Source organism: Talpa occidentalis, unplaced genomic scaffold (genome assembly GCF_014898055.3).
Source record: "Talpa occidentalis isolate TD23 unplaced genomic scaffold, MPIMG_talOcc4v2.1 talOcc4.2, whole genome shotgun sequence".
Taxonomy (NCBI): domain Eukaryota; kingdom Metazoa; phylum Chordata; class Mammalia; order Eulipotyphla; family Talpidae; genus Talpa; species Talpa occidentalis.
In genome coordinates this window covers 29,181,923-29,206,972 of record NW_023602073.1, presented here as the reverse complement: position 1 = coordinate 29,206,972, position 25,050 = coordinate 29,181,923, and the positions used below count along the sequence as shown (strand labels likewise).

The 25,050-nt window shown below is 48.0% G+C and overlaps 1 protein-coding gene across 2 annotated transcripts; it reads right to left on the bottom strand.

Moving 5' to 3' along the window:
* LOC119251117 (patr class I histocompatibility antigen, B-2 alpha chain-like) lies at positions 1–23,033 on the bottom strand. 2 transcript variants are annotated; one of them, XM_037518605.2, is made up of 8 exons: positions 22,884–23,033; positions 22,315–22,584; positions 21,803–22,093; positions 20,390–20,665; positions 20,171–20,272; positions 19,674–19,706; positions 19,495–19,540; positions 17,529–19,333 (listed from the first exon to the last, which is right to left on the bottom strand). In XM_037518605.2, exons 1-7 carry the CDS (start codon positions 22,951–22,953, stop codon positions 19,497–19,499), a joined length of 1,086 nt encoding a protein of 361 aa, XP_037374502.2. In that variant the 5' UTR covers positions 22,954–23,033; the 3' UTR covers positions 17,529–19,333; positions 19,495–19,496. The 2 variants fall into 2 exon arrangements, with proteins under 2 accessions (XP_054554440.1, XP_037374502.2); XM_054698465.1 differs by lacking the exons at positions 17,529–19,333; positions 19,674–19,706; positions 20,171–20,272; positions 20,390–20,665 and adding exons at positions 1–310; positions 7,074–7,114 and having other exon boundaries at positions 21,819–22,093.
* Between the last annotated feature and the right edge of the window lie 2,017 nt (positions 23,034–25,050).

The window sequence follows — 25,050 nt, the reverse complement described above, 5'->3', positions numbered from 1 at the left end:
TAGATTCACAGTGAAGCCATCTGAGCCTGGGATTTTCCGTGAGGAATTTTTTTTTTTAAGATTTATTTGTTTGTTTGTTTGTTTGTTTATTTATTTATTTATACATGCACTGGGGTACAGTCAGAAGCGCGGGAGGGTGAGAGAATTCACCAGAGCCAGAGCGGGGAGCAGAACAGGCAGATGGATGAAGTACACTGCTGAGGGGAGCAGTGGGTGCCGCAGGAGAGGTCAGCGCGCCATGTGGGGCCTCCCTGTCGGACAGGGATCCAACCAGAGCTGCGGAGGCTGCTGCGGGGAGCGTCGCAGTCCCCTGTGGAATATTTTTAAAATATGAATTTAATTTATTTAATTCACACAGAACTATTTAAGGTTCTTATTTATTTTTATTTCAATTTGGTAATTTGTATCTTTAGATGAACTGTCTATTTCATATCAAATTTATTTGCTTAAGTTGTTCATCATAGTCTCTTACTATCTACTTAATATTCTAAATTTCCCTGTAACTTTGATATTCCTATGTCCCACAAATTTTGATTACATTTTCATAAAGTTCAAAAACATCCCAATTTTCCTTATGGTTGTATCTTTTTTTCCCCCACCTCCATCTCTCTTCCCTCCATCTCCCTCTTAACCTCAGAGCCCTCATGGTGTTATAATACCTGCTAGTATTTGTAATTATGTTACAGTCTCAGATCACCTGTATGTAAATGTTCAAATGTTAGTTTTTGTCACTTCGACTACATCAAACTTTCCTTAACTTGGTAAATAGCAATATCCTTTTCCTATTTTCCCCTCAGCTTAGCAGCCTTGTTTTCATAAGGCTTTGTCATCTGAGCAGTTAGTCCATGTTCCTTCATGTTTCTTTGCAACATCACCAATGGACAGGCCAGGATGTTGTCCTGTGACTTGGGGACAATACTCAGAACAAAACAAGAAAAGGCTAAAGGAGTCCTCTTGGGTGCATTGAGATCCTTGAACAACTTTTGTTGTTTACCCTTTAGGAGGATTTACATTTCTGTTTTTCTTTCTTTTTAAAGGTTTTATTTATGTATAGAAGAGCTGGGGTACAGGCCAGAGGTGTGGGGGTGAGAGGATTCACCAGAGACAGAGTGGGGAGCTACTGAAAAACACAAATCTACTGAAAAACACTGCTAAGGGGAGCAGTGGGCGATACGGGAGAGGCCTGCTGCGCCATGTGGGTCAGCTCCCGGGCCAGGGATTGAACTCATGCTACAGTGGCTGGTGATAGATTGATAGAGCTGAGACTTTAACCCCTGGGCCACCAGGGAGGCCCCCCACTTTTATTTCTTAAGATCTTTACATGAATAAAATTCACCAATTTTAGATAGACAGATGAATATCAACAATTATTTCAGATCATGGGGCTCGTACCATAACAAACATACTGCATGGCCCCTTCCTCCTGAAAATTCTCCCCTTGCACCTTTATATTTCAGCCTCTCTCCCTACTCCCACCCACGTAACCATGGTCTCCTCCTGTTTTTAACTGTGAAATTTCTCATTCTAGATTTCATTTAGATTTTATCATCATGAGGGTTCTCTCTTTATCTCTGGCAACGGATTCTAGTTTGAAATGTCTTTCTTTTCTGTTATTAATATAGCCATTCCAATCACCTTACAGTTTCTGTCTTATAGCATATCTTTTTCCACCAGTTTACTTTCAAATATCTTGATAGTTGATATCAACTCATATTTTATAAACAGTATAAATCTGGGATTTTTTTTCCATAATCTATTTTCAAATTTGATTTTTAAATTAAAAATTTTGCATAACCTCATTTACTGATATAGATTTCTAAGTTAAAAACTATTATTTTGTTTAATCCTTTTAAAAACCATGTGAAGCAGATGAGCTAGATTCTATTAGCTCCATTTTACAGGCAAGAGTGAAAACATTCCCATATTTAGTGTAAGACAGATCTGGGTCACAAGCCCTAGGCTCCAACAACCATAACTCCTCTGTAGGGTAAGGAAAAATGTCAGGCTTTTCTGCCCTCCGGCCACCAGGATAGATGATGGATCCTTGCGGTCCTGAATGCATGCCTGATGGCGGGCACCTGGAGTAGGGTGTGGGCATAGGTCGATGGGATTCACCTGGGCTGAGACTGGGCTTTTAAGGGCGGCGTCACGAGGACACCAGCAGAGGCCGAGGAGTAGGCAAGGAGAAGGCAAGGAGAAGCCGAAAGAGAAGCTGAGAAAGAAGCAGCAGAAGCCGAGAGAGAAGCAAGAGAAGCAGAAGCTGAGAGAAGGCTGGAGAGCCCAAAGTGAAGACCTGCTAGGGGCTGGGAGACCTGCCAGCCTCCCGGCCCTCCAGCACCCCTGCCTGTCATATGCCTGGTGAACCCCAATAAAGACCTGCAAAAGCCACTGAGGACCCTGACTCTTCCTTTACCCGGTCTGCTGGATATTAGAAAACCTGCACTGTGTCATTTCTAACCTTACATCCTCTTTCCCAAGACCTTTTGATATTTTTCATATTATTTAAAAGTCATCTGATTTTGGGGCCTCCCTGGTGGCACAAGGGGTTAAGACACAACCTAAGGGGCCTCCCCGGTGGCGCAGCAGTTGAGCGCTGGGTTGCGAAGCTGCCCGCAGCCTCTGCAGCGCCGGTTCGATCCCCGGCTGCTCCCAGGCCACCGGAGGAGGGTCCCACATGGCGCGCAGACCTCTCCTGCCGCCCGCTGTTCCCCTCAGCAGTGTACTTCGGTCCTTCTGCCTGCTCTGCTCCCCGCTCTGGCTCTGGTGAATTCTCTCACCCTCCCGCGCTTCTGACTGTACCCAGTGCTTGTATAAATAAATAAATAAATAAATCTTTAAAAAAAAAAAAAAAAGACACAACCTATGAAGCTTTCTGCAGCCACTGCAGCACGAGTTTAATCCCTGGCCAGGGAGCTACCCACATGGGGCAGCAGACCTCTCCTGTCTCGCCCGCTGCTCCCCTCGCAGTGTATTTCAGTCAGTCTGCCTGTTCTGCTCCCCACTCTGTCCCTGGTAAATCCTCTCAACCCCCCCACACCTCTGGCCTGTACCCCAGTTCTTATATGCATAAATAAATAAATCTTTTTTAAAAAGTCATGTGATTTCAATGCTTTACAGTATACAAATAAAATCTATAACATTTATTGCTGACAAATTACCTCTTGACCAAACTAACCTAATTTATTTCTCATAACTGGCACACATTTTAAGGCATTATGTTACCTCTAACTCAGTCTCACAGCTCTGTCTGAGTGTTCTGTCACCAAGACTGCAGAAAATCTGACCTTAAGGAAGCAGGGGACACAATGGTGAAGTGTGTTTTCAAGTGTTACCTGGGTCCGGCACACCCTACCTGCTATTTAGATGGCAAATTGAAGCAATTGCTTGACAGGAGCAAAGGCAGGACCATGTAGGGGGAACACTGAGGATAGACACAAGCAGGATCCAGACCCTTTCCTCAGTTCTGTCACCCCTAGGAGCCCTCGTGTGGGTCACCACACCATTACCAGCAGGACAGAGAGCGAGCTTCTGGAGTCTAGACATGCAGGGAAAGGGCCCAATTGAGCAGTCTGCCTGGGGCCTGAGAGACCAGATGGTGCTAATTTCATCCAAGAAAACGCTCGTTCTTTCCTGATTTGAGTTTTAAGCAGAGGATTGAGCTATCATGTTTCTAGTGACATCAAATATGTATTTTTAATATGTTTAGTCAACTTTCATAATTCTGTTTGAAAACTCATCCAGCCTTCTCCATCCTGCCATCAGCAGTCCCACCCGACAGAGGATTTGGGGGAGAAGTCTCAGGATACGATCTCATGAGACTAATGTGCCTACATCCAGGCACCAGGATCCCTGCTCAGCTTCTCAAACTGACATGAGATTAGACCCAGGGTCTGGGAAGCACAGAACCTCCTCAGGGAACCACCTGTTGCAACAGGAATTTTGTTGCCGCTTTGCGGCAGGGAACTTGATGGGGGACATAACAGTCATGGAGTAGGTTTGCAAGGCAATACTCTGCTACTTGTGCAGAAGTTCTTGTGCCATTTATTGAAATCATACAGGCTAGTGAAAGCTGATCATGCGACGATGGTATAAGGATTAAAGTCTGGAGGGTGGGATAGGAATGGGGGACAAAGTTTTCCGAGGGACAGGGAAGGGGACATCATGACCACACATCAACAGACCTTTGCGGCAGCAAGGCATTTGATGTTATCACAAACAGTTATCCTGAGACCACCATGGAGATAGTCATGTAATCAGGTCAACAGCGGCCTAGGCATCCCCAGGCCTGCCTCATGATACGGGTTATGCTCCATGGGTAGTCAAGGGATGCTCTGCTGTGATTTACAGGTAGCAAATAGGTCACAGTTGCCCATGAGTAGCCAGCTAGTAGCCAACTCATAGGAACCCACAGCCACTGACTGTGCACAGCACCCACGACAATGGAGGACAGTCCTACTGGCTTCACTGCAGTATTGGAGGCAGCACTTACAGACTGAGGATGCTCCTGCATTATCTGATGAAGTCACCAGAAATACAGTTAAATTTGAATGGAGTCCTTGGAAGGGGTTAGCTAAAACCTGAAATAGTCTCTGAATTTGTCCTCCATGCTTCTTAAAACCAAAAAATTACAATGTCTCTCATCAATCTGAAAAATAAGAACTCCCATTTCTCACAGGTCCTGGGCTTTGGGAATAAGTTTCCCTCCACCTCTAGGGAGCACAAACTGTTTGGGATGTGACTGCACTGTTGTTACCAAATCCTAATGAATATCAATATAACACCAAGAAAAAGATATCATTCTCATCCTAGAGGGGTCTAATTTGAGTCAAAATTTAATAGTTAGGAACTGTGAAGAAGCCTCCCAGGTGAAATGGAAATGGCATGTATACTTGAGGCTGTGCCTGAAGCTGAGGCCTTACCAAACTGAATGACAGTGGCAGACAGTGACAGTAGGCACACTCCTCTCATTATGCACACCTTTGCCCCAGGACTCCACTCACAACATGGTGGAATAAAGGGGCTAGAATCACCCTCTCCCTTAAAAACAACTATAAAAAAAGACTTATACATGGATTAGAAAAATACAGATGCTTCTAACCAGCTATGCAACTCTAGGACATCCCCAAGGAGTTGAAGAATTAAGGTTGGTGGCCACAAAGGGGAAAAAAATAGGAGGCAGGATGGGGGGTGAGCTTGTCTGGGCTGGGGCTGGCTTTCCAAGCCATGCAGAGGGCAACAAAAGAGATTGTGAAATTCCTTAGAGGAATTTTCCTGATGCAAGGGTGGGGCAAGGGCCCAAACTTGGGCACTGGATGCTAGGAAGACTCCAACCAGGGAAATTGGAAACCCTGCAATTTGTGTGACCTAGTCCCTGCAAACCAGCTTTCCCTTTCCCTCCTGACAGAGATCAAAGGAAAGCCAGGTCAAGCCCAGACCAAACTACATAAAAAGCCCTACAGCAGAAAGAAGGACTCTAAGCAAACACACAAATTCTCTGGGAAGGCAAACCAAGAGAGCATTTGCATCCCAAGCCTTCAGAAGGAGCAGCTGAGGCAAAGGCAGGGCTGTGATGGCCCTTGTGGGCAGCCATGGTGTTAAGTAGGCGCATGTGTGTACACACCACACACACAGCAGCCTTTGATCCAAGTGCAAATTATCCCCAGAGTGTGAGCCTGGAGAGCCAGATACTGCCCTTCCTATAGGACAGCCCAAACTTTGTAGATCATGACCCCCTGGAAGAAAGGAACAATGGGAGGCCGGGTGGGAAGTAAAGACAACCTCAGGACAGAGTTTAGATCACTGAGGAACAAAACAGGAGGTATTGATGAGTAAGTAATGTCACTCCTCAAACCAAGATCTAGTGTTAAAGCCCTAGATGCCCCTCCTATCCCCACCTCACACCAAGGTAAGCTAAGTAGGACAAATGAAGATAAATCCCCAGCACCCCAAACACATCCACATACATGAATAGCAATAAATAAGGCAACATGCATGTCTGGGAAGCAAGAAAACATCTCAACACAAGATGGAAGAAAAAATAAGGAGGACAGAAGTCCTGGTACAGATATAAAGGAGGCATAAATAGAGAAACTCTCTGAGAATGACTTCAACAACAATGTTAAAAATATTAAAAGAGATACTGGAAAACTGGTCAAAGGTAGAAAGGAAGACACAACGTCTCAGAAAGGAATCCAGAAACGAAGAGAGTTCTTCACTAAAGAAATTAAATATACAAAAATGTCACAAAAAGATTCTGAATAGAATGCAGACAAACTCAGTGCTTTAAATAGAATGAAAATGTGGGCCTCCCTGGTGGCGCAGCGGTTGAGCCCTGGGTTGCGAGGCTGCCCGCAGCTTCTGCAGCGCTGGTTCCATCCCCGGCTGCTCCCCGGCCACCAGAGGAGGGTCCCACATGGCGCGCAGACCTCTCCTGCCACCGCTGCTCCCCTCAGCAGTGTACTTCGGTCCTTCTGCCTGCTCTGCTCCCCGCTCTGGCTCTGGTGAATTTCTAGTGAATTCTCTCACCCTCCGGCGCTTCTGACTGTGCCCAGTGCTTGTATGTATAAATCAGTCAATCAATCAATCAATCAATCTTCTAAAAAAATAAATAAATAGAATGAAAATGGCAGAAGAATGTCAGCTGTAGAACACTCAAATGAACAAATCACACATTTAGGAGAGAGCAAGACAAAAGAAAAATGAGGAAACTATATGAGAAAGATCAGATTTAATTAGAAGAGAAAACCTAGAATGATTGGATTCCCAGAAGGGGAAGAAAAAGAAACAGGACTAGAAACTCTATGCAAAAAAATAAAATGAGACCTTCCCAAAACTACAGAATAAATTAAACATGGAATTCCAGCAAGCAGAGAGAACACCTAAATTGTTAAATGCAAAAAGATCCACAACCCTACACATTATTTTCAACCTATCAAAAATCAAAGCCAAAGAAAAATTTTGCAGGAAGCAAGGAGAAAAAAAATAGTAACTTCTAAGGGCTCTCAAATTAGGTCTTCCCTGGATTTCAGTCCAGACACTCTCCAGGCAAGAAGAGAGTAGAAGGAAATACTCACAATCTTAAAAGGCAGGGACTGTTGGCCAAGAATTCTCCATCCTGCAAAATTATCAATTAAGTATGAAGGGTTAATAAAGGTTTTTCTCAAACAAACAGAACCTAATGGCGCTTGCCACCACCAAAGACACTCTAAGTGTCTCAAAAGGAATTCTACAAGAAAAGAAAAACTGAAGTACAAACTCTTTAGCAAAACAAGAGCAGGGCCTCCCTGGTGGCACAAGAGGTTGAGCACAGCACTGTGAAGCTATTGCAGCCTCTGCAGCACAAGTTCAATCCCAGGCCGGCCAGGGAGCTACCCACATGGCACAGCAGACCTCTCTTGCCTCGGCTGCTGCTCCCCTCAGCGGTGTTTTCAGTCAGTCTGCCTGTTCTGCTCCCCACTCTGTCTCTGGTGAATCCTCTCACCCTCCATACCTCTGGCCTGTACCCCAGTTCTTGTATACATAAATAAATAAATAAATAAATCTTAAAAAAAAAAAAGAACAATAAAACACCAGCAACAAGAGCAAGTATCTATGAATTAACAACACCAAATACTAAGGGAGAGGAAAAAGTGGACAGAATCAGTATAGCTAAATGTTAGAGAGCAGACACAAGCTTAGAAAGGACTTTAAACAGAAATTTAAGTAAAACCCCCATGGTAAAACTAACCAAAAATTAAGAATAGACACCCTCAGATGAAGAAGCAAGGAAATTGATAGAAATATTAAGAAAAACCATTCAGAAAGAGTAGAGACAAAGGAAAGAAGAAACAATAGAAAAATAAAACAATCAAAGCCAAAATGACTGAAAATACATTTATATCAATAATCACCCTAAATGTGAATAGCTTGAATTCACCAATAAAAAGATACAGGCTAATAATGTGAGTGAAAAAATTCCAACCGTCAAAACTTTTTTAACAAGAGACCCATTTAATACTGAAAGACAAAAACAAACTAAAAATAACTGGCTGGAATAAGGCCATACCTGATAATAACTCAGTAAATCAGGAACTGCTTTTCTTATATCCAATAAGCTAGACTTTCAATTAGAAAAGGTAATCAGGTACAAAGATGGACACTATATAATGATCAAAGGAACAACTCGCCAAGAAGATAGAGCTCTTATTATTATCTATGTTCAAAATATAGTAGTACCTAGTTATATACAGCAGCTATAAAGAGACCTAAAATAATATATCAACAAAAATACAATTGTTGTTGGAGACTTCAACACACCATGGATATGAAGGACTAGATCTTCCAGACAGAAAATTTACAAAGAAATAAAGTTCTTAAGTGAAATATTAGATTAAGTGGATTTACTGGACACTTACAGAGTTTCTCCATTCTAAAAGCCCTGAATGTACTTTCTTCTCCAGTGCACATGGAACATTTTCAAGAATAGATTATATACTAGGACATAAAACAAGTCTCTGCTGAATCCTTTCACCCCCACACCTCTGCCTGTACCCCAATTCTTGTATTCAAAACAAATAAATCTTTAAAAAAAAGAAAGGTGAAAATTCCATTTGATCCATCAATATTATTATTAGGTATTTATTGAAATAAGATGAAAAATTTAATACAAAATGTTGTATTTACACCTATAGCAGCACTGTTTACAATTGCCAGATCATGGCACTAACCTAACTACCTGACAACAGATGAATGGATAGAGAAACTGTGGAGCATACATTCAATGGAATATTACACTGCTGTGAAGAATAATAAAATGGTGACATTTGGGACAAAATGGATGGAACTTGAGGTGATTATGTTGAGTGAAATCAGTCAAAAAGTGAAAGAATGATTTCAAATGGTTTCACTCATCTGTGGAATATAAATACCAAAATAACAATTATATACAAACAATAGAAGAAATGAAATTTTGAATACAGCAAAAAGAAAATAATGTGCGAAGGGTGAAGGGGATGTGGGAGGGTGGAAGATGGGGTATGTGCATGGGTGGTTTAGTAGAGGGAAAAAATAAATAAAGATTCCAGTCTTCTCTCATCAAAAAAAAAAACCTTTGTCCATTCAACCCGAATGGACAACTGACAATGAAGCTGAGTCATGATGGGACAGCTCACTGGTTCCATCCTGGCAAATCCAAGTAGCTCTGCATCCCCCTGACCAAATGAGAACCTGTCCATGGCCTGTGGTGTTAAGACAGTGCAGGCTGGTCAGCAGGACTTCTGGAGACTGGAATTTGGATGTATTATATGGTGGACCCCTTTAAAACGGTTAAACAAGGGTCTCCCTGTCAGCACAATGGGTTAAGACATAGCACTATGATCCCTGACCAGGGAGGTGACCCACATGGCACAGCAGACCTCTCCTGTCTCGCCCACTGCTCCTCTCAGCAGTGTATTTCAGTCAATTCATCTGTTTTGTTCCCCAATCTGTCTCTGGTGAATTCTCTCACCCCCCACACCTCTGGGCTGTACCCCAGTTCTGGTATGCATAAATAAATAATAAATCTTTTTAAATAAATAAGTTAAACAAAGTAAATTAAAATTTAATATTTATGTTAGACATTTCATGCCCATGGGAATGGACCAGTCCCAGAATGACAGCATCAAGCTCTGCATTTCAACAATCTCTTCTTTGCTTACCTGGTAGGATTTCAGAAGCTCTGCTCTCAGACCATGATTCTCTAAAGTGGGATCCCCAGACACCGGGAGCCCATCTGAGAGAGAAGATTCTCAAACTCTGTCCAGAGGAGCTGCACCTGGCTCTCTGAGGGTAGGTCCAGGAATCTGCATTTCTGATAATCTCCCAGGTTTTGTGCACACTGAAGTTTGAGGATGGTTAGATGGTAGGGAATCTGGGCGGGGGCTGTGTCTGGAAATGGACAGTGCTTAGGACCTCTAGCACCTGCCACGGCTCCTCCTGGCATCAGTGGGCAGATCCGGGGACACGTGGGGATTACAGACCTTCCATCCTCATGAATACCATGTTGTGATGTGGGGAGGCTGACACACCAGTCCCTTCACTGACACTAACATGAGACTGTTGGAAGAAAAGAATAGAAAACTGAAAAGCAGACATCACAAGACCAGAATCTGACTCACAGAGGAGTGGGGGATTAACATAGCCACTAACCAGCTATAGGATCTAAGATCCTTAGGTGCCAATGTCTAGATCACAAGACAATAGACTCAGCAGCTGTAGAGGGGGTCAGGAGCGCAGACCTGAGGTGAGGATATGGAGACCGAGGGCCATGGTAGAATCTCTGGTCCCTTTCACATTCTACATAGTTATTCAAAATCAACAGAAACAAACCACTCCACAGAGATGAGCCCTCCTCACCGGAACAAGACCATAAAACCAGCACTTTCTGCCTGCTTATGTCTATGCAAGTGTCCTTTTCCTTTCTCCCTTTTATAATAAACCTGCCCTTTTGGATACAAGTAACTTCTCTGTCTTGTGGAGAAACCTGCTTGGGAAACTCACCAGTGTGGCTGACAGGGGAGTTCTGGTGAAACTTTCCCCAGAGTTAACCCAAGGACCCCACTCTCGGAACACAACACCTCCAAGTTCTCATGAGAGGCCATGGGAAACCCATGTCACAGGGTCAGCTGTGCCCTGATTCACAGAGGCCACAGAATGGGGCACTTTTCTCAGCAAAAGTCCTGAAAAGCAAAAATGGTGGCCTGATTTTCTGCATTAGCAGAGGTCATCTGCCTTTTTTGAAGTCCAAGTTCACCTCTGGCATTGGGGATTTTCATGCAGAGCAGTTTGGTTTCTGGGGTGTGGGAACTCAGAACTGTCCCCTAGTGACCCTCAGGGCCCAGATCCCCACCTTCTGTAGACTCTTCCCTTTATTCCCAGAGACTCTCCAGCCACCCCAGGCTTCAGTTTCCCCATAGGACAGTGTCACCATCAGTGGTGGGGCCCAGAGGGTGACCCTCTCTCACCCAGCACACAGGGATCAGTGTCCTGCCTCTCAGGATGAGCAAAGAGCCTGCCATAGACACTCAGAGTAACAGGTGTCCTATCCTTGGAGAGCAGGAGTCTCAGGAAGCAGAGTCCTTGTCTAGGACCAATTCTGCTGCTGGAGAAAGAGACTGAGGGTCAGAACACCCCACAGAAATAGAAACCCCAGTTCCTAACCCTGGGTAGACTCAGAGCAGATCTTATCAGTGATCCATTGTTCAGGTGCCTCCTCTGGAAGCCAGGATATGCCATTACTACTAATAAATTTTATTGAAACAGCTTGAGTTCATTATCCTCTTACATACACACAGAGCACCTTTACTGCTCTCGGCGGCTCTGAAGGCAAAGGGGAAAGTGTAGCTTCTTCCCAGGAGAGAAGTGGGTCTCAGGAGGGGGTGACTCTGTGAGTCACTTACTCCCTCGGGTAGAAGAGCAGCTCTAATGGGGCCCTGGAGGTGACCTTACCCCCGTGTCTGCAGTGCACACGTGGGGAGACAGGTCTCTAGGAATCTCTGCCCTTGATGTCCATCCTCACTGCCTGTGGCTACAGAGGCTGTTTCTGCCTGATGTGGACGCTCACCCTGCAGCTCACAGAATCCTACGTGTCCTCTGTTCTCTCTCTAGGCTTTTAATAAACAGTGACCATCCTTTTAATAAATATCATCACTTATTTTAAAAACCTGAGTTATTTCTTCACTAGAGAATCTCAGACTTACTGCACGATATTTTTAAAAGTCCAATTGATGGGGCCTCCCAGTGGTGCAGTGGTTGAGCGCTGGGCTGCGAAGCTGCCCACAGCCTCTACAGCACCGGTTCAATCCCCAGCCGCCGGGTGAGGGTCCCACACGGCGCGCAGACCTCTCCTGCCGCCCGCTGCTCCCCTCAGCAGTGTATTTCGTCAGCCTGCCTGCTCTGCTCTCTGCTCTGACTCTGGTGAATTCTTTTACCCTCCTACGCTTCTGACTGTACCCAGTGCTTGTATAAATAAATAAATAAATATTAAAAAAAAAAGGTCCAATTGATGCAGACCTGAGATTTTTCCATGGTTTCATTCACAAATATTTACTAGCCACCTGCAGATCCCCCAGGAGGAAGCATGAGCGTCTGCATTGACTGTGGTCCCTAAGTAGGACCCTCACAAGTGTGCTCACAGGCCTCACCCTGGAGAGCTTCCTCCTGCACCTGTGCCGTGTCCACAGGGCGTCGGTCCTAAAATCCTCCCCACCCTATACCAGTGTGTTACATCACTTCACCACCCAGGACTCCTACATCCCCTATTTTCCTTCTATATAAATGACATTTTTGTGAGGCAGTTTGACCTTTTTGCAGAGAAAACAGAAACTTTCAATTACCTGAGTCACCATAACTTAAAGCTTTATTGTCAAGTAATACACTTAACCCAGGGCAGGGAATAGGCTCCTCTCAGACAGCTAGCTCTCCTTGGCTTAAATACTTTAGTCCCTTTGTTTCCTGTTTTCCATGAGGGAAGAGCAGAAGGAGGTGAGTGTCCCGCTCTTCTCCAGGGACCCTCAGCCTCTGTCAGGCAAAAGGGGAAGAGCAGGCTTGGGGAGTCAGGGTCCCAACTGTTTCCAGGTTCTGCCATCACTGGCCTGATGGTCTTTTCATTGATCACCCTCATGGGTATAGTGAGAATGACTGTGAAGGTCTTTCCAGCTCAAGGTCTCACATGTCCGGCAGCCCTGACTGTCTGGAGCATCCCCTCCCTTATTTAGTGTCACTACTCAGGGCTGAGCAGAGAAGGAAGGTGTCAGGTGTCAGCGCCCTGTAGGGACAATCACCACTTCCAGCCTCGGGTCACATGGTGTTGTCACTGCCATCCTAGCCACCTTTGCCACATGCCTTCTGCGCTGTCCAGCCTCTGTGCCCCCAATTCCTCTGTAAGAGCCCTGCATGGGCAGAAGTTGAGGTGGGGGAGCTTTTGAAAAAAAAAATGACATTTCAGTTTGTTCACCTGTATTTGAACATTGTGATGACCAGTGACACTTTGTGCTTCCATTTCTCCCTTTTCTTTGGCATTTCAGTGGGCATTTTCCCACTGGCCAACTCTGCCCCAGAGGGGAGACAAGGGAGTCAGGGCTGCCTCTCTGGGGGGCTGACTAATATCCTGCCTCAGGCTCAGCCCATCTTCTGGAAACTAATGATTTGCATTCTGCCCAAATGCAAATAAAGTCCCTCCCATCACAGGGTCAGTGTGACATCCAGCATCTCATCAACTAAATCAGTGCAGAGGAGGCTCCTTGACAGCATCTGTGCAATGAAGCTCTCTGTGCTCAGCTACTCGTGGACTAAGGGCTGTGATGTAAAGGGACAGTTTCCTGCCCCACAAGCCCTCAATGTGGATATGTTGGAGGGACAAAGGGCAGCTTGCAGACACATTAAAAAAGGAGTAATGGAGGGCCTCCCTGGTGGCGCAAGAGGTTAAGCCTCAGCACAATGAAGCAGTCTGCAGCCACTGCAGCATAAGTTTCAATCCCTGGCCAGGGAGCTGACCTACATGGTGCAGCAGACCTCTCCTGTCTCACCCACTGCTCCCCTCAGCAGTGTATCTCAGTCAATCCACCTGTTTGCTTCCCCACTCTGTCTCTGGTGAATCCTCTCACCCCCTGCACCTCTGGCCTGTACCCCAGTTCTTGCCTGCATAATACAAAGAAAACCTTTAAAAGAAAAAGGAGAAATGGAAGCACAAAGTGTCACTGGCCGTCACAATGTTCAAATACAGCTGAGCAAACTGAAATGTCATTTTTTTTTTTCAAAAGCTCCCCCACCTCAACTTCTGCCCCAAGAATCTGTTCCCTTTTGCCTCATTAGAAAAATTTCACATTTGTAGGAACATTCTTCAATAGTCTTCGGATGACATGACATGAGCCTCTCCAGTCAGGTGACCACACGCAGGGCTCTTACAGAAGAATTGGGGACACAGAGGCTGGACAGCGCAGAAGGCATGTGGCAAAGGTGGCAAGGATGGCAGTGACAACACCCAGTGTCCTGGGGCAGCAGGGCCAGCCTCCAAGCCACAGGGGCCAGTGTACAGCCGTGGGGGCGGTGGTGGTGTGAGCAGGGACGCTGTGGCCAGTGGAGGGGCAGTGGCTCCTGGGTGAGCCCCGACATGGTGTGGGTGGGGGTATTCTGTGCTAGAATGTGTAGCCATGTTCTGTTCTGTGGCTTTCCCTGGAAAAAATAAGACTCCCCCCTTCACATATACACACCCCTTTCTGTATCTGCATATGTACACATCACATCTATTATACATGCAATAGAATATAGTTATCACACACATACATAATGCGTATTAACTCCTTTAGCAAATTTCAATTAGAAAAGACTGGATCCTGGGCTTCCCTGGTGGTGCAAGGGGTTAAGATGCAACCTGTGAAGCTGTCCACAACTTCTGCAGCAAGAGTTCGATCCCTGGCCAGGGAGCTACCCACATGGCGCAGCAGACCTCTACTGGCTAGCCCGCTGATCCCTTCAGCAGTGTATTTCAGTCAGTCTGCCTGTTCAGCTCCCCACTCTGTCTCTTGTTAATCCTCTCCGCCGCCCCCCCCCGCCCCCCTGGCCTGTGCCCTGGCTCTTGTATACATAAATAAATAAAATCTTTAAAAAAAAAAAAAAGGGCCTCCCTGGTGGCGCAAGGGGTTAAGCACCACACTATGAAGCAATCCACAGCCTCTGCAATATGAGTTCGATCCCCAGCCGGCCAGGGAGCAACCCACATGGCGTAGCAGACCTCTCCTGACTTGCCCGCTGCTCCCCTCAGCAGTGTATTTTGGTCAGTCAGCCTGTTCTGTTACCCACTCTGTCTCTGGTGAGTCCTCTCACCCCCTGAATCTCTGGCCTGTACCCCAGCTCTTGTATGCATAAATAAATAAATCTTTAAAAATTTTTAAATAAATAAATAAGAAAAAGAAAAGATTGGATCCTAAATTTATATCAAGTGAAAAATCCATCTAAGGGTAATAACATGAATTTCATTTACACTGACCTGATACCCACACTTCCTCATGTCCACCTGGATATGCCTCCTGAGAAAGAAAACAAAATAGATCCCCCCCCAAGCATACACCCCAGATGCTCACAGCTCCCTGATCACTGACATCAGGGTGTCCCAATCCGGCTGAGCTCCAGGATGCATGTAGGTGTATTACAAATACTCGGGTCTCACCCAGACCCAGCAGCTCAGAGTGATGAACAGGGAGCCGGGAATCACTTCCTCAACAAGCCCTGCAGGTGAGGCTGACGCACAGCCAGGTGGGAATCCTGGTCTCCTTCTGCTGCTAAAAGTGTGATCTAGGGCCTCTCTGGTGGCGCAACGGTTGAGCACTGGGTTGCGAAGCTGCCCGCAGCCTCCGCGGCGCCGGTTCGATCCCCGGCTGCTCCCTGGCCACCGGAGGAGGGTCCCGCATGATGCACAGACCTCTCCTGCCGCCCGCTGCTCCCCTCAGCAGTGTACTTTGGTCCTTCTGCCTGCTCTGCTCCCCGCTCTGGCTCTGGTGAATTCTCTCATCCTCCCGCGCTTCTGACTGTACCCAGTGCTTGTATAAATAAATAAATAAATCTTTGGGGGAAAAAAAAATCAAAATAAATAAATAAAATAAAAGTGTGATCTAAAGACCAGCACATCAGCAACAGCATTGTGAGCAACAGCAGTAACTGGCTTTCCAAATAAGGTCACATACTTTCTTTTTTTATCTAAAAGATTTATTTATTTATGCATACAAGAACTGGGTTACAGGGCCTCCGCAGCCTCTGCAGTGCCGGTTTGATCCCAGCCGGCCGGCGAGGGTCCCACATGGTGCGGCAGACCTCTCCTGTCATGCCCGCTGCTCCCCTCAGCAGTGTACTTCAGTTCTTCTCCTGTTCTGTTCCCCACTCTGTCTCTGGTGAATCCTCTCACCCTCTCACGCATCTGGTCTGTACCCCGGTTCTTGTATAAATAAATAAATCTTAAAAGAAAAAAAAGGAACTAGGTTACAGGCCGGAGGTGCAGGGGGTGAGAGGATTCATCACAGACAGAGTGGGGAACAGAACAGGTGGATTGACTGACTAAACATACTGCTGAGGGGAGCAGTGGGTGAGACGGGAGAGACAGGAGAGGTCTGCTGCACCATATGGGTAGCTCCCTGGCAGGCCAGGGATTGAACTCGTGTTGCAGAGGCTGTCCATAACTTCACAGTGCTGTGCTTAACCCCTTGCGCCACCAGGGACGCCCCCACTAGTGTTGTTATAAACACAGACTCTCAGGCTCTTTTCTAGAATGTCTGAATCTTCCTGAGCATCCAATCTTGTTGAGCATCCTCAACACTGGGTGGTCCAGGGTTCAGTCTCGCTCCTTCTCTTCCTTAGTCATCACTCCCTGGGGGACCCTTCCCAGTTCAAGACTTCAAATATCATTTACGTACATCACCTCCCAAATCTATTTCTCAGCTCAGACATTCCATCTGCCCTGCAGACATGTCTGTCCAATGACCAAAATCACGTGTTTCTAACAGATCTCAGCTTCAGCTTTTCTGAATTGACTACCTAGGATGTCACATACATGGTTCTCCAGATCTTCCCCATGTGACTTCAGGCTCACCATATCTCTACTTAGAGTCTGGAATGTTCAGTGTCATCCTGACCCCTCTGTCTCATAACACAGAGGTACCATTAGGAAATGCTGTAAATCCATCTCTAAATATGTCCAGATCCAGTGACTTACTATTTTCCTGCACACCCCTCAACAAAACTAAACTCTGTGTCTTGGAATCTTTCCTGGCTTCCCACATTTATCTTCCCACCTCTCAACCTTCGCCAGTTGCTTCTCCACAGCAGCCAGACTGAGGCTTCTAGTCACACAGGTAGATCTCTGTTCAGAAAAGTCTGTAACCCACATCTTACTCAGAAAAGTCAACCACTCCAGTATCCTTGAGGTCTGCATGATGTGGGTGCACAGATATCAACTAAATTACCCTCTGCTCTGTCACATCAGCTTCCTTGCCTTTCCCAGACACACAAGACATTCCTGCTTGTGTGCATCTGTGCTGGATGTTGCCCTGCCTAGAAAAGAACTTTCCTGGATATCCTCATGGACATTCCCATCCTTCAAATCTTTTCTCAAAGACCAACTTCTGTGTGACGTCAACACTGACCAATACAGGAAAATAGTCATCCTCCCTGTCCCCACACACTGACTCTGGATCACGTTCCCCAAAACTTTTTTAAAAAAGATTTATTTATTTATGCATACAAGAACTGGGGTGTATGCCAGAGGTGCAGGTGGTAGGGAGAGGATTCACCAGAGAGAGAGTGGGGAGCAGAACAGGCAGATTGACTGAAATACACTGCTGAGGGGAGCAGTGGGCTAGACTGGAGAGGTCTGCTACGCCACTTGGGTCAGCTCCCTGGCCGTGGATAGAACTCTGTGCTGTAGTGGCTGGCAGTAGCTTGATAGTGCTGTGTCTTTAACCCCTGCACCACCAGGGAGGCCCTCCCCCAAACTCTTAACAACTGCTTAACAAACACCTCCCTTATTCACACATACTATATATAGTCTCCTCTTCCCACTAGGAGATACCACTCCACAGGCTGGCAAGTTTGGCTCATTTTTAGTTCCTTGAGGTTTCCTAGATGTACAAATATTGTGTCAATTATCTGCCACACAATAAATATCAATTCAAGGAATGATCACGCGTAGACCACCTCCCTATTATAAAGACAGTATCTTTACTAATGTGGCCTCAGGCCACATGCCACTCACATCTCTATTCACAGTGAATTCAGTGCTCTCACAGCTTCCCTCCCAAGTGCTGTCCTCTCTGATCCATCTACCTCTCCCTCCCACACCAGCCCTCCTGTACACAGTATATTTCTCTCTTCAGAGAAGAGAACCCGGGCCTCCCCGGTGGCGCAAGGGAAGGGTCCAGGTGGGCTATGTAGCTATCGGCTGCCACTGCAGCATGAGTTTGATCCCTAGCCAGGGAGCTACCCACATGGCACAGCAGACCTCTCCTAGCTCACCCGCTGTTCCCCTCAGCAGTGTATTTCAGTCAATCTGCCTGTTCTGCCTCCCCCTCTGTCTTTGGTGGGTCCTCTTACCCCCCACACCTCTAGCCTATACCCCAGTTCTTGTATGAATAAATAAATAAATCTTAAAAGAAAAGAGAACCCTAGGTTTATGGGTCCTACTTTTCAGCCATCTGTGAATGTAACCTAGACTATCACCCTATGAGTCTGGGACCAAAGCAGCACTGGGATAACCAGACCTGAGGGCAGGGAGAGGAGGCAGTTGCAGAGAAGACAGAAACCCAACAGGACCTTATCTAGGAGGAGGAATTATCTGACCGTACTCTCTACTAATACCAGGATTTGGTTCTTTTAAAAAGATAGGAATAACCCGTAAAACAATCCTAGAAGGAGTTCAAAAACTGGATGCATCTGAACTAATATCTAACCAGACTTCTGTGAGCAGGGGCTTCCGTGGGACTTGTGGGGACAATGTCAGTTGCCTCTGGCTGCTGTCAGAGACTGGACACCCAGAGGACATGATGCCTGGTCTCTAAACATGAAAGAGAACAGGTGTGATCCTATAAAAACCAAAGAACTAAAATATTAACACAGAGTATGAGGACTGAGGGACAAACCATGGCTTTAGCCTAGGCTGACCTGGCCACACACAGCCTCCACCCACATTCCTGGAGATAGGAATGTCTGGTCCATTCCTGGAGACAGGAATGTCTGGTATTTGAGTCCCTGTGATCACAGGTCCTGCTGGGACAGGTGCTACTGACGGATAAGGACAAAGGAGCAGAAAGATGACCCCTGAGGAGTGAGCACGTCAAAGCACCTACTAGAGACAGGCCCTGTCCCCCTCGGCTCCTCACAATCTCTCCTTTCCCCACCTACACAGACTCAGCACAGCAAATATGCAGTTCTGGAAGTGGCTCATGTCTTGCATTCATTTCCATACCAAGTTTAGGAATATATTTGTTAACCCATCAACCTCTCATTAAAAATAGAAAAAATAATTTCATATTTTCATCATTGTTTTCAGGAAGGAGGTTTCCTCGGAAAACACAAAGTTCAGTCAGGAATGCATCTAGCCCAGCCTACTTCTGCTAAACAGGATAGTCATCAGGGGCAGAATATAGGTCAGTGTGGGGAGGGTCCAGGGGGGAAAACTAGGCTAGATGCCCCATCTCATCACCTTATGCTAATAGGAACACAGACACATGTACATGCCCTTTACAAGAACGGAAACCAGTGGATCTTGAAGTCACAATGTGGAAACAAGAAGAAACCCTGAATCACTCAGTCCATACAAGGCAGCTGGCTCACACTGTGAAGGAAAGAATTATAAAAAATTTCAAAGAAACACATAAGTGTTGACATTCTCCATAGTCCACCGCATCCTCAGAATGTCCCCCTCACAGCTTCCCCATAGCCTGGTCCCATCCTCTCTGCCCCAGTCCCTCCCACCCCAGGCCTCCAAGGTCTCACCTTTAGTGACTGAGAGACACATCAGAGCCCTGGGCACTGTCGCTGCCTGGGAGAGAACAAAACAGAATCTGGTCAGAGCCATGAGATGAGACAGAAGGACTGAGGTGGAATGACTCCCCCATGGGCTCCATCTACACTGTCCTCAGCGTCTCAGGGACCAAACCCTGATCCACACTTACTTGCAGCCCAAGTATAGTTTTGTCCTCTTTCACCTGTGGCAAGAAAAATCATGTGAGACCAAGGAGAAGTCAGCCCATGAAGTCCTAAAGAAATTCCCCAGTCCTGAACCACAGGGAAGTTTTCAGAACTGTTACTGAAGATACAAGGGTAGGGTCAGGAAATATGAAGGAAGGAGATGAGTAGGGAATGGACCAACCATGGAATGGTGGTCAGAACACTGCCCTCTTTCTGGTCAGGAGGAACGCTTGGGTTTGTCCTCAGTACGGACCTCCCCTCTGACATTTGCTGGAATCAGGGCCCATCACCAGAATTATCAAGGTGAAAAATTTGTGACTGATTTTCTTAAGTGCTTCAAAAAAACATTAAGGGCTAGCAATCAGCTGCAGACTGGACAACACACGTGTGTGGCTGGCACTTCCCATTAACCAGGTAGGGCAAGTTTTAACTGGGATTTGAAAGCCCTCAGGGAACAAGATCACCCCACTCGCTTCCTTACCCGAGCACTTCCTCCACATCACAGGTAATACCACCATAGCTCCAAGGAGAACCAGGCCAGCAATGATGCCTGCGGTGGGGATGGAGGACTGAGGAGGGAGCACTGGAAGGGAAGGGAAAGTCATACCCTGAGCCCCAGGTCTCCATCCTGACCCTCTGAAGGTCTCCAGAAGGGCTCCTGATCCCCCAAGAGGCTATGTGCCCCCATCTCCCTCCTTACCCCAATTCAGGACTTGGGGCTCCTGCAGCCCCTCATGCTGCACATGGCAAGTGTATCTCTGCTCTTTTCCAGAAGGCACCTCCACAGCCACCCACTTCTGGAAGGTTCCATCCCCCTGGGGCCTGGTTTCCACCAGCTCTATGTCATGGGTCAGGTCCTCCCCATCTCGCTGCCAGGTCAGGGTGATGTCTGCAGGGTAGAAGCCCAGGGCCCAGCACTTCAGGGTGACCTTCTGGTCAGAGGTGGGGTGGTGGGTCACCTGTGTCTTTGGGGCATCTGAGAAGAAGGGTCAAAAAATTCACACTTTGGGTTTTTCCTTCATGGAGACTGAAGTGGCCTCATGCGACCATCCTCAGTCTAGACATCAATGGTTTTAGAAGGCAGAAGCACAAAATCTAGAGACTGCCTAGTGTGGGGATTCTGCGATAATGTCGTAATCCTTAGAAAGTTCTAGAATCAAGGTTAGAGCACAAGGGAGGAGGATGCAGGTCTCTGGGAAGGAGAACATAGACATTTTCTCCTGACCTAGGTGGAGGAGCGTGAATGACTCAGAAAAGCAGGAGTCAGATTCTAAAATGTTCTCATATTGAAAACAAGACCTTGAGGGCCTCCTTGTTGGTGCAAGGTGTTAAGCATCGCACTATGAAGCAATCTGAAGCCTCTGCAGCACAAGTTCAATGCCCCGGGGCCAGCCAGGGAGCAACACACAAGGCAAAGCAGACCTCTCCTGTCTTGCCAGCTGCTCCCCTCAGCAGTGTATTTCAATCAGTCTGCCTGTTCTGTTCTCTTTCTCTGGTGGGTCCCCTCACACACACAGCCCCCCCACCATCTCTGGCCTGTGCCCCAGCTCTTGTATGCATAAATAAATAAATCTTTAAAAAACAAAAAAACAAAAACAAAAAACAAGACCATGAGAGAGAAACCTTGCATTGACTACCCAGTCAAAAGAATCCACTGAAGAGTACTTTCAGGGATTACCTCCCCCCATTTCAGGAAAGACTGGATTCCTTAACTATTCATCAGAAAAGATATGGTTGGGCCTCCCCGGTGGCGCAGCGGTTGAGCGTTCGGTTGCGAAGCTGCCTGCAGCCTCTGCAGCACCGGTTCGATCCCCAGCTGCTCCCAGGCCACGGGAGGAGGGTCCCACATGGCGCACAGACCTCTCCTGCCGCCCGCTGCTCCCCTCAGCAGTGTACTTCGGTCCTTCTGCCTGCTCTGCTCCCCGCTCTGGCTCTGGTGAATTCTCTCACCCTCCCGTGCTTCTGACTGTACCCAGTGCATGTATAAATAAATAAATAAATAAATAAATCTTTAGGAAAAGTCAAATACTCCTCCCAACCAGAAAGAGGGCAGTGTTCTGACCATTATTCCATTTTCTCCCTTTAGTGCCAACCTGAGGGGAAGGCAGGGGACCTCCAAGCCCTCCTACCTGGTCCTGCAGCATCTCCTTCCCGATCTCCAGGTGTCTGAGCAGCCACTCCACGCACGTGCCCTCCAGGTAGTTCCTCTGGTCATCGGCTCCTCCGGCCGCCTCCCACTTGCGCCTGGAGATCTGAGCGGCCGTGTCCGCCGCGGTCCAGGAGCGCAGGTCCCCGTTCAGGGCGATGTAATCGGCGCCGTCATAAGCATACTGAGTGTACCCGCGGAGGAGGCGCCCGTCGGGCCCCACGTCGCAGCCGTGCATCCCCTGGAGGGTGTGAGAGCCTGTCCCCGCCCGTCACCCCGCGTCACCCCGCGGTCACCCCGCCCCCCTCCACGGGAATAAACCGAAACTGACGCGGGAACCCCGCGGGGAACGTCCCGGGGCTCGTCCCGGGTCGAGGGTCCGGCGGGTCCCCCTGCCTCGGGGGACGCTCGGGCCGGGGTCTGGGGTCCCGCCCGCCCGCGGGGGTGGGGTCGTGAGCGCCCCGGGCCGCCCCGCTCACCGGCCGCGCTCTGGTTGTAGTAGCCGCGCAGGGTGCGCAGACCCTCTTGGTAATACTGTATGTTTTCCTTGGAGATGCGGGTCTCCACGTCCCAGTACTCCTGTCCCAGCTGCTCCGCCCAGGGCGCCCGCGGCTCTGCCCTCCCACTCTCTGCGTGGCTGTCCAACCGCTCGAACTGCGTGTCGTCCACGTAGCCCGCCTCCAAGTACCGGGGCTCCCCGAGGCCGGGCCGGGACATCGCGATGTAGAAATATGTCAGGGAGTGGGAGCCTGGGGGCGGGAGGGAGACCCGGGCTGACCCTCCTCCCGCGCGGGTCCCGGGGAGTTGGGATCCAAGGGCAGGAGGGCGGGGAGCGCGTGAGATGGATAAGGGGCGGCGGGGCCCAGAAGGGCCGAGAGGCGGCGGGGGGCTGGGGGACAGCACGGGACCAGGACAAAGCGGGGCCGAGGGGGGACAAACGGCCAGGGGGCAGCGGAGATGCGCCTCTCCCGGGGCCCTGTTCCCCCGCCTGGGGTCCGCTGGCTCCTCCCGCCGCTGGCAGCCTTTGCCCTCCCAAGCCCGCGCTCACCCGTGCTCGCCTCCGACGGGGCCAGGCCCCCTCCCCCGCAAAGCAGCAGCAGGAGGGCTGGGAGACTCATGATCCGCCGCCTAGCGGAGTCCAGGCGGATGGGTGGAGACTTTGCTCCCGGAAGCAGCGACGGTGTTGATTGGCTGCTCTGGAAGCCTCCTTGCAGTGGGGAGTGAGAACTGGGCTGAGTCACCAGTATCCAGGAAGGAGGGCCCGACCTAGGTTGTGGATTCTGTTTTTTTTTTTAAGAACATTTTTTTCCCCCCAGATTTATTTATTTGTTTATACAAGCACTGGGTACAGTCAGAAGCGCGGGAGGGTGAGAGAATTCACCAGAGCCAGAGCAGGGAGCAGAGCAGGCAGAAGGACCGAAGTACACTGCTGAGGGGAGCAGCGGGTGGCAGGAGAGGTCTGTTATGCCATGTGGGACCCTCCTCCGGTGGCCGGGGAGCAGCCGGGGATCGAACCGGCGCTGCCGAGGCTGCGGGCAGCTTCGCAGCCCAGCGCTCAACCGCTGCGCCACCAGAGGAGACTCTGTGGATTCTGTTTTGAAACCTTTTCTACCTGCTGTTATTAATAAAACGAATCCAATTTCCCTATGCTTTCTATCTTTATATTATATGTTTCCAGCAATTTTCTTTCAAGGTGTCTTTATATTTAAAGCCCATCTCTTGTAAGCAGTATATAGTTAGGGTTTTTTCTAAAACTGTGTTGACAAATTCTGCCTTTTATTTTTTTAATTAAAAGAATCGAAACTGGAGGGCCTCCCCAGTGGCGCAGCGGTTGAGCGCTGGGTTGCGAAGCTGCCTGCGGCCTCTGTGGCGCCGGTTCGATCCCCGGCTGCTCCCCGCCAACTAGAGGAGGGTCCCACATGGCGCGCAGACCTCTCCTGCCACCCGCTGCTCCCCTCAGCAGTGTACTTCGGTCCTTCTGCCTGCTCTGCTCCCCGCTCTGGCTCTGGTGAATTCTCTCACCCTCCGGCGCTTCTAACTGTACCCAGTGCATGTATAAACAAACAAACAAAACAAAATAATAATAATAAATAAATGAAAACATGCCTCTATTAAAAAAAAAAAAAAAAGAATCGAAACTGGAGACTCCCTAGTGGCGCAAGGAGTTAAGACGCAGCACTATGAAGATATCCGCAGTCACTGCAGCATGAGTTCCACCCTGGCCAGCGAGGTGACCCACAAGGTGCAGCAGACCTCTCCTGTCTGGCCTGCTGCTTCTTTCCTTCCAGTTTCTGAAGATAACAACAAAAAATAATCCAAATCGAATTATATAGATTGCAGAACAACAAATAAACAAAAACCCAAACACATGTTTTCAAGGCATTGTGCTCAGATATTCTGGATTTAGTTGAGCTGCTGGTTGAGCTGTTGGATGCAGCCACCTCAATAGCCAGGTGGCCCATTTGGAGTCCATAGTGCAGGAGGTGTCCTGAGTAATAGAAAGGGATCAAGAACCCTGAGATCACCTGGATAAACTTGATCAGGAAGACAAATTCAAGAATGAGATGTTCCAAGCAAATGACACCAAACTTCCCCAGGTGCTCCTCAATCACATTACTATCTGTCAGCGGCATGGCCTTATTCCTGATCTTGCTTGTCCACTTCTCAAGATGATTCCCAGATAGACTTTAGGTTTGGAAATCTCCAGGTCACATAAGATTCCACTACAGGGAGTATTTTTATAGGTTGAGAGGTCACTTTGACAAGCCTCCCAGGTTTTGTGCACACTGAGGTTTGAGGACGGCTAGATGGTGGGCAATCTGCTTGTGTAGAGGAATGTAGGTTGGAAATGATGGTGATTAGGACCTGGAGCACCTGCCATGGCTCCTACCGGCATCAGTGGGAAGATCCGGGGACACGTGGGGAACACAGACCTTCCATCCTCATGAACCACACAATGTGATGCAGGGAGGCTGACATGCCTGTCCCGTCAATGACGCCAATGTGGGGCTAACATGACAGGACCCTGACTCTGGTAATTAACGCACTTCTGAGCAGGTTCTCAGGAGAGGCCATGGGAAATCATGTCCCTGTCAGGGTCACAGGGTCAGCTGTGCTAGGTCCACAGAGGCCACAGAATGGGGCACTTTTCTCTGCAAAAGTCCTGAAAAACAAAAATGGTGGCCTGTTTTTCTGCATTAGTAGAAGTCACCTGC

Excerpts from the sequence above, each read along its gene's own strand:
- LOC119251117 (XM_037518605.2), bottom strand. The coding sequence starts at position 22,953 with ATGAGTCTCCCAGCCCTCCTGCTGCTGCTTTGCGGGGGAGGGGGCCTG. Across the intron at positions 22,585-22,883 it reads CCCGTCGGAGGCGAGCACGG|GCTCCCACTCCCTGACATAT; the intron begins GTGAGCGCGGGC and ends TCCCGCCCCCAG. Across the intron at positions 19,707-20,170 it reads GATGTGGAGGAAGTGCTCGG|GTGAAAGAGGACAAAACTAT; the intron begins GTAAGGAAGCGA and ends TTCTTGCCACAG.